The following is a 15,069-nucleotide window of genomic DNA, read 5'->3' on the forward strand; positions in this document are numbered from 1 at the left end:
ACAAAAGCGCGGAACAAAAGGCTGAGTCCACTCTTGTGCCTTCCCCGTCAGAGCGTTCCAGGCAGCCAGGAGCTTGACCGGCGCACTCTCTCCTGGTGTGGCGCACCCTCTCCCTTCCACGGTCCCAATCTCGGTTTCTGCCGGCGCCAGTCGGGTGTGTGCGCCTTCTGCCCTCTGCGTCCCCAGCCCGTCCCCGCCCGCGTCGGTCGGGTGCCTGCACGGTGTGTCTCACCGCGACCTGCTCCTGCCTCCGGCGGGTCCGGGCCGGACCACAGTCTGCGAGCCCCTCTCTGGACTCTCTCGGTCCCCCCGTTCCGCGAAGGGCCGGCAGCGAGCTCGGGCCGGTCAATTTTCTCTCTCTTCCCTGCTCTCCCACAGTTCAAGCCGCCAACTCACAAAAGCTCCCTCCGATTGTCCTCGGGGCACTCAGCCCCGGACCCTGCCCCAAACAATGCCGCCTGCTCCTCTCTGTGCCGCCCCCACTTGCTGGTGGCGGATGCGGGTGTCTGGGGCACTTTTCTGCTGAGAGTTGCTTTTAGGCACATAATCTGTGGGTTTTATTTATTGTTTCCCTCCCAGTCAGGTTGCCCTCCTAGATTCAAACACTTCCCCCAGGCCCACCAGTGCGAGGGTTTCCTGGTGTCTGGAAACGTCCTCTAAAGACTTGCTTCCCGGGACGGATCTCCATCCTTAGCTCTTTTGTCTCACTTTTTATCTTTTATATTTTGTCCTACCTCCTTTCGAAGACAATGGTCTGCTTTTCTGGGCGCCTGATGACCTCAGCTAGCGATCAGAAGTTGTTTTGTGAAGTTTGCTCTGCATTCAGATATTCTTTTGATGAATTTGTAGGAGAGAAAGTGGTCTCCCCGTCCTACTCCTCCGCCATCTTGGCTCCTCCCCCCTGAAGTTCTGTTTAAAAATAGGGTTTCTCTTTTTTTTTTTTTTTTGCAAGGTTATCATGAAATGAAAATGGAAATTAAGGAATAATAGAGGAGTATTAGAGGACTTTAAAAGGAAATAAGAGAGAAAAACAAGAAAAAAAAAGAAAAAAAATTTTTTTCACTAATTAAAACAATCGTAAAAATATATGAAAATGAAAGTTAAGGAGTAATGAGGGAGTAATAGGGAATTTTAAAAGAAAATAAAAGAGAAAAAATAAAAAAGAAAGGGAAAGAAAAAAATTTTTTTAATGAAAAAAAAAATATATATATATATCTAGGAATTTCTCTGGAGCTGTTGCAGTCAGTGTGGGTTTGGTTCAGTTTCAGATAGCTCCTCATTCCAGCTTACACTTCTCGATATCTATAGGCCCCTTCCGGTGTAGTCGGTGTTACCTACAGGGATTTTAATCTGTTGCACCGGTCCTTTCTGAAGCGATTCCCTTTGTTTATTTGGCTTCTTTTTGCTTCTCTTTGGTGTCTGATTTCCGACCTGACACAGGCGGATGGAGGTGATCTCTTATTTAGGTTCGCTAGTTCAGTCCTGCTACGGGGAGGGTGGGGCGCTGCAGACAGATATCGCTGTGTGTGGGGAGTACTCACCGTGTTCCAGTCACACTGGGTTTTCCCCCGCTCACGGGTGTGTGCTCTCCCCAACTATACTGCTCAGGCTCCCAGCTGCTCTATAGGGAGCGTGCCCTGCCTTGCGTGCGGTTTCAGTTTTCGGGTACTCCACAAAAGTGTGGACTCGGTTGCACCTGCGTTTTGTGCCTTTCCCTGCCAGAGCAGCTCAGGCAGCCAGGAGCTTGATAGGCACCCTCTCCCCTTCGCGGCCCCAGCCTCAGTTTCTGTACGCGGTTGGGTGCCAGTGGCTTGTGTTTGTTCTCAGGAGCTGGCCTCTAGCCGCGACCCTCCCGGTGGCAGATGTCGACCATCTTGGCATAGTTTAAAGTCTTAGCACGTGCTTACCTGAGTCCTTCAAGAATACATCTGATGAAATAACTCTGATCTCGTTTTCCTTTAGCCATGTTATTGTCCCAGTCTGGTTCTATATTTGGGACTGCCTGATTCCCAGTAGGGAGGGAGGCTATCTTATCCTTTCTTTTTCCTACTGATTCATTACCAAATCATTTATCTCCTTAGGAAATAGCTGTCTCCAAAATATGAGACTTTGAGTGAGGAGTTAGTGTCTGCCCCAAGATCTACATCACATCCTTTCAGGTAAGGTCATAAAGCACAGTAACACCCTTAAATGCTCTAATATACTTTTCTGGGTCCTCCAAATAGTCTCCCAGATCTTTCTTGATTCTTTGTATCTCTTAATAAGAAAACAGCTTATTAACCCTCATGGATTGATTATTTCTCCCAGTGGGTGTTTCATGCTGAGGCAACAGCTTGTGTTGCTGTTCCTCAGCCTCTCTGGCTGCCCTTCACATATGATCCCAGTGATAGATTGGATAAACCTGTTTTTCCTTATCTTTTTGTCTCCTGTCCTCCATTTCATTCTGTATTTCACTCTAAGTTTTAGCTGTCCGAGTTTCCTTTACTTCAATAGTCTCAGTTTCAATTGAAACCAGAGTAATCTGAGGTCATATTGAGACAGGAGTTTGATCCTCTACTGAGACGGAAGCAGTTTGAATTTCAGTTTGAGTTTCTACTGATACCAAGACAACCCTCCCCTGAGCAGGGTTCTGACTTTAGTTTGCTCAGTTGGAAGCCCCTGACATGGGGGGAAAGTAAGGGGACAGGAGGGAGCTGACAGTTCCACACCCAAATCTCTATCCTTAGGACATGAGTCTGGCATGTCCTGCAGAGAGAAAAAGGCAACATATATGCTACATCCTTATTTTCCTTGTTTTCTTAGAACTGGTCTAATTGTAAAACAATATTATAACTAAGAAACCCTCTAACCAGACACTGTTTGCCATCCTCCAATGGATACTGTGGCTATGCAGTATAACAGGAAGATCAGGAATGGCTTCTTTAAGCTCTGGGGGTCAAATCTATCCCAGTTTTTCAGGATGCAGTCCAAAGAAATGAGGCTATAATTGTTAACTCCTATCTGTAATAGAGAAAAGGCAGTGTTCAGTGGCCTTTTCTACTGGAAGCATCCCTCCCTAGTCTAGATGGGGTGCAGATATAGGTCTTCCACCTAAGCTTCTTTCCCTGACTGGAGTTAACCTGTCTTTTATGAATGCAGATGTCCCGCTACCATCTCTCCCCATTCTACCACCAAGGTAGAGATGCACCAGGGGTTTACCTGGTGACAACCCAGATTGAAGTTCAGTTCTTCACAATTAAAACCTTTGCCTGATTTATGCTGTTATTCAGATGCCAGGTAGGGTGCAACAGAGTATCCTTCCAGCATGCCTCCCAACCTAAGACCACTAGGGGGAAACATCCATCTCCTGTGTGCCTGTGCACAGTCCTGAGCACATTCATGATCACAACAGAGCTGGTAAATTATAAAGGATGAACATAAAACCCAAAATGTCCCTTTTGAGTGTCACCATACCTGTATATTGACAGTAAATGGGGTGTTGAAGGGCTGACCAGCAAGAAAAAAGTAACTTTTGTCCTCAACCTCATAGGGCCAATCTTTCCAAAGCCACCAGAGAGCCTCTTCTGATTCACTAAGAGTTAGTGGTACCAAAGGAAGAAGCCTATTACACTTCCAATCTGACCAGATCCTGGGATTCCCAATTTGTGTCCTCAAAAACCTCATGTCACCAGCAGTGCTCCTATCCACATAGATCAGAGGCAGAACCATGAAAAAGACTCAGTTTCAGCTTGAGGTAGGCAGCAAAGAGAGCAACCTCTAGCCTGAGAGTTGTTCCTGGAGCTAGAGGTTCACCTAGCTACCAAATGTGCTCTTGTCTATAGGGCACAGTAAAAGAACCAACAACATGGATTGGATGTCCCTTGAAAGTCTGTGATCCAACAGGTTTGGTTAGTAGTTCCACTTCCTCAGACAATTACAAAATGGTCAAAGAGACCAGGAAAAAGTGTCTGAGTAAGGAAAGTTTGGTTAACACACTTTGCCCATTTCTGGCCACTCTGGTTGCAGGGATTTTGGGTGTGTCTTGGCATTGGCAGGTTGTATAAACTCCCAACAAGAATCCCCTTTTGGAGGCTGCCTTCAGTCATTATGATTCACCATGAAGCCACAGAGCAGGGCTTAATGCTTGTTTTGTGGCCAATTCCACATCTCATTCATACTATTTTCACACAGACAGGCACACAATAGAGTTAAAGTATAGCAGAAAATGTGTTTATTAGGAGAGCAAAGAACTAGAGCTCCAAGTGTCCTACCCTGTCTTGAAGATCATGGAAAAAAAACTCCAAAACGAAAGGTTACTGCTTCGAGCTGTATGCTATGTCAGGATTTTTGACCTCTGAAAGAGAGGATTTTGATCTGGAGCCAGAGACCAGTCTTGACCACTGAAGCACTCTGGATAACTGAATTTTATTAAAGTATAAGAAAGATTGAGAAATCTTCTTACATATACATCAGAAGGGGACAGAAAGCAACCCCCCTTCTAGTTTTTAGCAAGGTGTTTTATGTCTCTTTAGTGAGCTTCTAATCAGATAAAAGAAACACCTCAAGGCTAAGGAAGTTTCACCAGGCCCCTCTCCCACAATATGCATTTTTGAGATAGGATGGTGAAAGATGTGTCATTCCAGGCCATAAAACAATTGACATGAATACTAGTTTATTTGAGCTATTATCACCCTGAGGTTTGAGAAAAGAGAAAAAGGTTAGTCTTAGGCCGAACAACTTTCATCAATAGAGAAAGGGGAAAATAAAGCCTGCCTGCCACTAAGAGTTTGTTTTCTCCTGCCCCTTAGAACCTCTCCCCTCCCTCCCTGTTACCCTCTCAACTCCCTCTTCCTTATACACTCATGGAGGGCAGAGCAAACTATATATTATAAATACATGTGTGGGTCTCTCCAGTGAGCATGGCTGATATTACATATTACATACTGCAGCCTGGGAGGCAGAATCTCAGATAGATCTGAGAAACTGTTCTAAAGAAGCAGTGGGGGAAAGTCAATATATAAGGTTTTGGAGAAGGAATGCCATGAAGCACTCATTTTACAAAAGGTTTTTGTTGGTCATGAGGACCTGATGTCACCATGAAGGGATTTAGATATGCTTCTCTAAATATGAGGAGATGCAAGGATTGAGATAATAAAATCTGTTCCTAAAAACATCCAACTATCCCACCAGATTCCCTGGAGCACAGAGTGCCTCACTTCACCCTGAACTCCCTCAGGGGTTGTTGAAGGTCAACAGCTATAGCAGCTTGGGGTTCAATCTCCATAGAGGCAGATGACAAATTTCTTTGTTGTACAGTCATTGGCAATGCTCTTGGTAAGTGCCAATTTGTAGTTGACACAGCATATGCAGACTTTCACTAGGGGAAATAGAACTAATATGATCATATGGTGGGGAGATTAGCATTTAAAAAATCAGCATTGGAAAATCACCCTGATGATCAAGTTGTTAGGCCTTCTCTGCTGAGGGCCTGGGTTCAATCCCTGATCAGGGAACTAAGATCTTACAAAATCTTGGTGGTTTTTGATAGAGTGCAGCCAAAACAAAAAACATATTAAAATTCTACAATCTTAGACAAACATCTTTATTTAGGAAGTCAAATATATAAGGTAAAGAATTGTGGTAGCATCTTCACACAAAGATCCAAAGTCAAACTGAGAATTCCTCGCTTAGATCATTCAGAATGGAACAAAATTCTTCAAGTTTTCACAATTAGTACAGAAAATACCTGGTCATATTACTAGGTTTTCAATGGACATTTACTGGTTTACAATTAAGATATCACATTGTTACAGTAAAAAAGAGACCACTCCTGCTTGTGTATGCAGGTATACAGCCTAAACAGCCTAGAGTACAAGGACTAATGTGACATAAGCCTTTCTATGTTTACAATTCTAAACTGCCTTACAACTCTCTACTAGTATAACCATCAACAGGTTCACTTAACCCTTAGTTTATTGTCTGAGGGAAAGGAAACTTAAGAACATAAACAGTCTCTGGGGTCCTGGCCTCCCACTAATCAAACCTGGACCCAGGATTCTCAAATTTTTGCAGGGTCACCATTCCTGACTCTAATGAGGGCAAGCCTGTGGCATTTGGCACTGCAGTGCAGTCTGCTTTGGCTTCTAGGGCAGAGCTATGTATACTGCCTATGTATTTTCATAACATCTCTGGATCCATAGATGAGCCCATGTAAGTGCTATCAACTTCATTTCCTACTGCAGAATCTTTTAGTTTTAAATCTGCCTGCTAAATCTTGACAATGACATTTGGTTTTGGAGTGCTTCATCAAGATCAACCTATCTGATGAGGAAAGTCAAATTTTTATTCTCAATTTTTAAAATAAAGATATTTCAAGATTACTGATAAACATCTCCCTATAAATAACACTGTTCACAAGCAAATATCAATCTGTTCATAACTGTAAGAAACTGAATGTACTATTTTTAAATATAAAAGCAACTTCATTAAATTTAGATAAACATTACTACAAGTATAACTTTTCCATGCTATTTAATCAAGTTACTTAAAATGTACACATTCCTGAATATACCCCATTGTAGTGACACTGTGTACATCTGAATTTTTTGCATTCAGCTTAAAAGGTGTTTTTTCCCAAGAAACTGAGCTTTCCTGTCAAATGCACTGGATCAAATAGAATTGGGTTCATAAAATGGATTCATTGAGAACTAGGAGAAAAGAAAGTACTCAGGTGAGCTTGTCAAAGTAAAAAAGGCTGAAAGATCATAAGTGTCTAAAAGGAAAATATTTTAAAATTTTAAATTAAGTCATCAAGAACATTCTAAACAAAAGACTAAAGACCACATTTTAAAGTTCCATTCTTAAATGTTAATGTCCCATTAACAAAATTTCTCCTTGGTTTTTAAGGGAAATACTTGTGGCAAAATCCACCATGGCACATATGGTAAGTGCTATCTGTATGAGCAAAACCAATGACTGGAATCCACCCTATGTGTGAAATACAACTACCCCCATGTTCACTATCAAGATGTCAATTCATGCAGAAGGCCGCTAGCTATACAAAGCACACTAAAAATTTGCCATATGCTCCGAGGGAGGGAAAAAGTTATACCACACTGCTTTAAATGTGTGGTAAATTTTAACAATCAGATTTTTAATTTAACACAAGATGAGTGATCACAAGATCACTCACCTTTAACACAAGATGAGTGATCAGTTTCTCAGATAATGTAATGAATACATCATTGTATATGTGAGGGAAAGTTTGTACTGCATGGAATCACAAATGAGGAAAAGAATTACCAGCTTTTATACCTTAACCGATTGGTGTCATCCATCTTTATAAAGGCTAAATATACTTTGCTACTTCTGAGAAGTCATATTGATTGTTAACTATGCTGATATGCAAAAAAATTTATCCAAATACATAACATTAATTAAGAATATAGTGTTAACACTGCAGTTTAACCACTCACATCTCATTATTATTTCAGTTTACTAATTATTAAGAAACGCAGCAGCAGCTTTCTCCTTGAGTGATTTTCAGTTCAGTTCAGTTCAATTCATCCATTCAGTTGTGTCCAACTCCTGCGACCTAATGAACCACAGCACCCAGGCATTCCTGTCCATCACCAACTCCCGGAGTCCACCCAAATTGATGTCCATTGAGTTGGTGATGTCATCCAACCATCTCATCCTCTGTTGTCCCCTTCTCCTCCTGCCCCCAATCCCTCCCAGCATCAGGGTCTTTTCAAATGAGTCAGCTCTTCGCACTAGGTGGCCAAAGTATTGGCATTTCAGCTTCAACAGCAGTCCGACCAATGAACACACAGGACTGATCTCCTTTCGGATGGACTGGTTGGATCTCTTTGAAGTCCAAGGGACATTCAAGAGTCTTCTCCAACACCACAGTTCAAAAGCATCAATTCTTCAGCGCTCAGCTTTCTTTATAGTCCAACTCTTTCACCCATACATGACCACTGGAAAAACCATAGCCTTGACTAGATGGACCTTTGTTGGCAAAGTAATGTCTCTGCTGTTTAATATGCCATCTAGGTTGGTGATAACTTTCCTTCCAAGGAGGAAGTGTTTTTTAATTTCATGGCTGTAATCACCATATGCAGTGATTCTGGAGCTCAAAAAAATAAAGTCAGCCATTGTTTCCCCATCTCTTTCCCACGAAGTGATGGGACCACATGTCATGATCTTAGCTTTCTGAATGTTGAGCTTTAAGCCAACGTTTTCACTCTCCTCTTTCACTTTCATCAAGAGGCTCTTTAGTTCTGCTTCACTGTCTTCCATTAGGGTGATGTCATCTGCACATCACCTCAGATATAATTCTCCTGGCAATCTTGATTCCAGCTTGTGCTTCTTCCAGACCAGCATTGCTCATGATGTACTCTGCATGTAAGTTAAATAAGCAGACTGACAATATACAGCCTTGATGTACTCCTTTTCCTATTTGGAACCAATCTATTGCTCCATGTCCAGTTCTAACTGTTGCTTCCTGACCTTCATACAGGTTACTCAAAAGGCAGGTCACATGGTCAGGTATTCCCATCTCTTTCAGAATTTTCCACAGTTTATTGTGACCCACACAGTTGAAGTCTTTGGTGTAGTCAATAAAGCAGAAATAGATGTTTTTTCTGGAACTCTCTTGCTTTTTTTGATGATCCAGCAGATGTTGGCAATTTGATTTCTCATTCCTCTGCCTTTTCTAAAACCGATTGAACATCTGGAAGTTCATGGTTCATGTATTGTTGAAGCCTGACTTGGAGTATTTTAAGCATTACTTTACTAGCGTGTGGGATGAGTGCAATTGTGCGGTAGTTTGAACATTCTTTGGCACTGCCTTTCTTTGATGAAAGCTGACCTTTTCCAGTTCTGTGGCCACTGCTGAGGTTTCCATATTTGCTGGCATATTGAGTGCAGCACTTTCACAGCATCATCTTTCAGGATTTGAAATTGCTTAACTGGAATTCCATCACCTCCACTAGCTTTCTTCTTAGTGATGCTTCCTAAGGCCCACTTGATTTCACATTTCAGGATATCTGACTCTAGGTGAGTGATGACACTATGGTGGTTATCTGGGTCATGGAGATCTTTTTTGTATAGTTCTTCTGTGTATTCTTGCCACCTCTTCTTAATATCTTTTGCTTCTCTTAGGTCCCTGCCATTTCTGTCCTTTATTGTGCCCATCTTTGCATGAAATGTTCCCTTGGTATCTCTAATTATCTTGATGAGATCTCTAGTCTTTCCCAATATATTGTTTTCCTCTTTCTTTGCACTAATTACTAAGGAAGGCTTTCTTATCTCTCCTTGCTATTCTTTGGAGCTCTGCATTCAAATGGGTTTATCTTTCCTTTTCTCCTTTTCTTTTCTTTTCTCTTCCCTTCTTTTCACAGCTATTTGTAAGGCCTCCTCAGACAGCCATTTTGCTTTTTTGCATTTCTTTTTCTTGGGGATGGTCTTGATTCCTGTCTCCTGTACAGTGTCAGGAGCCTCCATTTGTAGTTCACCAGGCACTCCGTCTATCAGATCTAGTCCCTTAAATCTATTTCTCACTTCCACTGTATAGTCATAAGGGATTTGACTTAGGTCATACCTGAATGGTCAAGTGGTTTCCCCCACTTTCTTCAATTTAAATCTGAATTTGGTAATAAGGAGTTCATGATCTGAGCCACAGTCAGCTCCTGGTCTTGTTTTTGCTGACTGTATAGAGTTTCTCCATTTTTGGCTGCAAAGAATATAATCAATCTGATTTTGGTGTTGACCATCTGGTGATGTCCATGTGTAGAGTCTTCTCTTGTGTTGTTGGAAGAGACGTTGCTATGACTAGTGCATTCTCTTAGCAGAACTAGATTAGCTTTTGCCCTGCTTCATTCTGTACTCCAAGGCCCAATTTGTCTGTTATTCCAGGTGTTTCTTGACTTCCTACTTTTCATTCCAGTCCCCATAATGAAAATGACATCTTTTTTTGGTGTTAGCTCTAGAAGGTCTTGGAGGTCTTCATAGAACTGTTCAACTTCAGCTTCTTCAGTATTACTGGTTGGGGCGTATACTTGGATTACCATGATATTGAATTGTCTGCCTTGTAAATGAACAGAGGCACTTTGATAATACATAAATCACTTCCTACTTGTTTATGATTTACATTGATTAAGCTGTAATTTACTTGTTAATAAGGGGATGGAAAACATTTTGGATTAAATCATGAATCAATTTCCCTTATATATACTGCTCTGTGTTTCTCATTATGTTACCTCATAAAGTCAACTATACTCACCAAAAGGGAGAGAATGGAACCAATTTAGAAAGGACTGTCTTTCTTGCATTTTCAGCTACCGCTGGAGACCTGCCTGGTGAAGGAGCTGCCAGGACTGGTCCTGCTGGGGGAGAACCTGGTAGGGAGGAGAATTGTGCATCCAAGGGAGCTGCCTCTATAGACCACTGACCTGCTGAAGCTGACGTCTCTTTTATAATCAGATTTTACAAGGTGCAGAACATATCATACCTTTATGTATAAAACATCAATTCAGTTCAGTCCAGTCCCTCAGTCATGTCTGACCCTCTACGACCCCATGAATTGCAGCATGCCAGGCCTCCCTGTCCATCACAAACTCCTGGAGTTTACTCAAACTCATGTCCATTGAATCAGTGATGCCATCCAGCCATCTTATCCTCTGTCTTCCCCTTCTCTTCCTGCCCCCAATCCCTCCCAGCATCAGCATCTTTTCCAATGAGTCAACTCTTTGCATGAGGCGGCCAAAGTACTGGAGCTTCAGCTTCAACATCAGTCCTTCCAATGAACACCCAGGACTGATCTCCTTTCAGATGGACTGGTTGGGTCTCCTTGCAGTCCAAGGGACTCTCAAGAATCTTCACCAACACCACAGTTCAAAAGCATCAATTCCTCAGCACTCAGCTGTCTTTATTTTTATTTTTTTTTTCAGCTGTCTTTATAGTCCAACTCTCACATCTATACATGACGACTGGGAAAACCATAGCCTTGACTAGACGGACCTTTGTTGGCAAAGGTCCAAAGGTAATGTTTCTGCTTTTTAATATGCTTTCTAGGTTGGTCATAACTTTCCTTCCAATGAGTAAGCATCTTTTAATTTCATGGCTGCAGTCACCATCTGCAGTGATTTTGGAGCCCCAAAAACAAAGTCTAACACTGTTTCCACTGTTTCCCCATCTATTTCCTATGAAGTGAAGGAACCAGATGCCATTATCCTAGTTTTGTGAATGTTGAGCTTTAAGCCAAATCATAGACATCAGTAAATAAGTTCTTGATTCTGTCTTCTTGCTTGACATCATGCAGCATAATAAATCTCATATGTAAACTAAATAAGGTATAATCTTTTGAAATGAAAAGTTGATCAGTTGATACAATATTCTTCATATCACATGCAATGTATTATGTGATGGAAAAGGTGAACCTGTAAACTGGGTTCAGAGTTAGGTTAGTATTATCTTGAAGAGAATATAATCTTTTTAAGTTAGAAAGTAACTACAAGATAAAATCACCCTTGATATGGTTCAAATAAACCTTAACTTTATATGAGATTTGATTTTAAAACTGTCTGTTAAACAAAAGATGATTTTCCCTCCTTAAAAAAAAAAAGCCCCACCAAAGGCAATAGTTACCTAAAATTTTACAGCCCACAGACTGAGAAGCTGTCATCCAGGTTTCATGCTTGCCACCCCAATCCTCCACTAGAGCTCTTTGTTTAATGGGTAAGGATATGACCTACAGTGAGGAATGTTGAGACAAACCACTCCCTGGATTTTTCCACCATCTTCAAGTACATTTTCTTCAACAGCCACATGTTCTCAACTATGAAATCTAGAACAGCATGAGGTTTGAACTGGGTCAGATGGTGGTGATCGTCCTAGGTGGAACCAATCAACACTAGGTTAACACTTCCATACAGTGTCAAAAATACCACCCTTCATTCTGAATTCTAGACACAACTTGCTGATGAGGGAGGGGGAAATCTTTCTGCTTTTACCTTGATAACTATTGTCCTAAGACTTATAAAGGTCTTCAATGTTTTCACACTAGTTTCTAATCTGGTATCTAAAACTCAAATAGAAATAGCCAATTACTTATGAAATGAAATGTGTTTAAGAAATTACACACATTTTTAAAAATTTGCATGAAGGAAGCTATGACATTCTTATAATTATTTACACATGAGGGAAAAAAAAGGATACTTCCTTAAAAAAAAAAAAAAGAATAGTAGATCCTGCTTTTCTTTTAATTTTTCTCCCCTTCCCCTTCTCTCTGCTCAGGTCCTGGTTTCAAGAAGCTCACATCTTTTCAGGAGGATGACAGGAAAATACAAGATAGGCCAGGCCTGAGCTAATGAGGTGTGAGGAGAGCTCCCTGCATCAGTCTCTGGTGGGGTATGTGTGGGACTTGGTGCGTGGAGCTGTGAGCAGGGCAGACAACCTGGCACTGGCTGCCCAGAGATGCAGAGAGCTCCCAGGGTAGGCGAGCTGGCTTGGACCCAACTGTGTGCAGTCACCTGTGCTGATAGCGTGAGGAAATCCTGTCAAAGTCGGGAATGTCCCTCATATGGGACTATAAATCTGTCACCCCTGAATGTGGAAAGGGAATTCACAACCTGGAATGCACCCTCACTTGTGTGAAATGCTTGTTTTAAAAATGCATTTTTCAAAGAACCCCTCTGTTCTAGATTCCCCCAATTCCTGTGCTGCAGCCCTAACTCTCAGAATATGGCCATGTTTGGAAAGAGGGTTGTTTCAGATGTCTTCAGTTAACTTGAGGTCATGCTAGCAGCGAGTGGGTTCCTAATCCAGTGATTGACTTAGGATAAAATCTGGAGACAGACTCACATACTGGGAGAAAGCCAGGGGAAGCTGAAGTTCTGCCACAAGACACTAACTGCCAGCATCTGGGAGAAAGGCCCAGAACAGGCTTTCACTAATACTTTTGGATGGGGTTGGCTCTGCTGACAGTTTGATCTCAGACTTCTGGGCTCCCCAACTGTGAGACAATATGGTTCTACTCTTCTCAGGCAGCTGGTGTCTTGTACTATGACGGCAGCCCTGGGAAATGAATGGTGATTCCTGGCTGAGCAAGCTGTGCCCAAGCTGGAGGAAGGTGGTCAGCTGCCCTGGAATTCCTTGTATAAGTAAAGTACATTTACACTTCAGTCCCAGGCTGGGGATGAAAATAATTTAAGTTTCTCATAGAAACAGATGGGTTTTGTGTCTAGCTCAAGGCAGTGTTTCCATTTGTAGTGAAGATCAAACTTGAGAGATCAGAAGAAAACTGTAGGAGTGATTTACAAAGGTGAGTGGTAATAGGATAAAGATCTAGGATCAAATCATGCAACAATTTTTATATGCACTGCTTCACCTACCAGAAGGCCAGTGGAATGAGAGAAACACTATGTATAAGTAGCCACATACCACATAAAGCAACCACTGCTGCAGTGATGACTCCCATCCAAGTTTTAAAGAGCAGTGTGTTCATGGGAATGTGGGTAAATGATGGAGCAACAACACCTGCATGGATAATATCTGGGATTTCTGTCGCATTTCAGTGGCAAGATGTGAACAGCTGAAAAGTGTCCTACATTGGACATTGCACATCATGACTAATTTCAAACATCAATTCCTGTCTTAAAGGACATTATAGCCTATATTTGGAGGTTTCTGGAGGCTGAAACACAGCACAGTGGTCAGCGATTTACTCAGAACATGGCCTGGTAAAAGGAGAGGGATGGACCAGCTCTTCCCATCCCAAGACCCTCTGGCTCTGTTTACTGTGAGTGGCAAGTTCTTGAAGCAAGTTTGTTTTTCTGGAACCACTCTTGACAACAAGAAAGCTGGGTGCCATTGCCAGGGAGGACAGGAGAACCTCACATGGCCAGTGGATGATGTGGGAAGTTGAGGACAAGAGCCACCCTCCTGGGGGCAGCAGGAGGACATGGGAATCAAGATCTCTCTTAATCCTTCCAGTGGTAAGTGACTCAACCTGTCTGTCCTGCTGATAAAGGTAATTTGCAGGCACAGAAGAGGCTTTTCTATCATTTTGGGGCAGCAGCACCTGCTACTTCAGATCCAGTGCAGGCGAGCTATGTTTTTATGTGCTCAAGAAGCTGCCTTTCGGGGGTGACCTAGAGACTGGCAACAAGGGAGAGGCGATCTAAGGCAACCCATGAGCATGTGCCAAATATTTGCTGAACTGAGGCATGAACACACAATGCTGAGGACAATCCTGGCTGGCTTCTTTCAACCTGTAGGACTGTAGAACAAATCACCTGTAGTTGTTCTGGTTTCACAGTTACCTCATTTGTCCAGATCCCTTCCAGTTCCACAATCATTTCACACCAGTATCATTACAGAAATACAAGTTCTATGAGCTTTTTAAAGGTTTCATACACACTTTGGATTCTGCTTTTCCAGCTGGCAAAAACTCCATTTCAAAAACTGGATTATCATAGTGACTGATAATAAAGTAGAAGATTCCAGACATCATCTTCAATATATAGCTCTTAATTAAATGAAAATAAAGCATATTTTTTGTACTCAGTATCAAAATCCAAAAAGCAGAAAGTGAAGAATTCCATTTTTAAAAACTTAAACCTGAATTGTAGAAGAGGTGGTCCCTAATCTTATCATGCTTTCCAGTATACCACCATAGATACATGGCTTCTGAATTATATGAATTATTTACCTGTGATATGTCCTAGAGAATCCACTACTACATTTTCACAGGGAAATTGAAAGGTCTGTAATATAAAATTATAAAAACAACATTCTCCTGATCAGAAGCTGTGGAACGTTCAGGGTGAGCTGGCTTCAACATTGGAGTACTAGTTAGCTGAATTGGATTCAAGTTAGCCTGGGTACTAACACCTGGGTGCTGAGTATAGGTGAAAGGTTGCTGCTGAGCTGTGAAAGACACCAGGATTCTTGGCCTCCAAAGGACAGGAATTCAGTCTGGGGGCAGTGATGAGGCTTGATCACTCAGAGTTTTGTGTAATACAGTTTTTTAAAGTATTAAAGAGATAGAGAAACCTTCTGACATAGACATCAGAAGGGGGCAGAGAG

At 42.0% G+C, this 15,069-nt stretch overlaps 1 protein-coding gene across 1 annotated transcript; it reads right to left on the reverse strand.

Annotated features, from left to right (window-relative positions):
- Positions 1 to 6,647: 6,647 nt before the first annotated feature.
- On the reverse strand, positions 6,648 to 14,491 carry LOC122436417 (trafficking protein particle complex subunit 2-like). Its single transcript, XM_043460219.1, has 5 exons — positions 14,402 to 14,491; positions 11,729 to 11,873; positions 11,243 to 11,319; positions 8,419 to 8,427; positions 6,648 to 6,686 (listed from the first exon to the last, which is right to left on the reverse strand). Exons 1-5 carry the CDS (start codon positions 14,489 to 14,491, stop codon positions 6,648 to 6,650), a joined length of 360 nt encoding a protein of 119 aa, XP_043316154.1.
- Between the last annotated feature and the right edge of the window lie 578 nt (positions 14,492 to 15,069).

Source organism: Cervus canadensis, chromosome Y (assembly GCF_019320065.1).
Source record: "Cervus canadensis isolate Bull #8, Minnesota chromosome Y, ASM1932006v1, whole genome shotgun sequence".
NCBI lineage: Eukaryota > Metazoa > Chordata > Mammalia > Artiodactyla > Cervidae > Cervus > Cervus canadensis.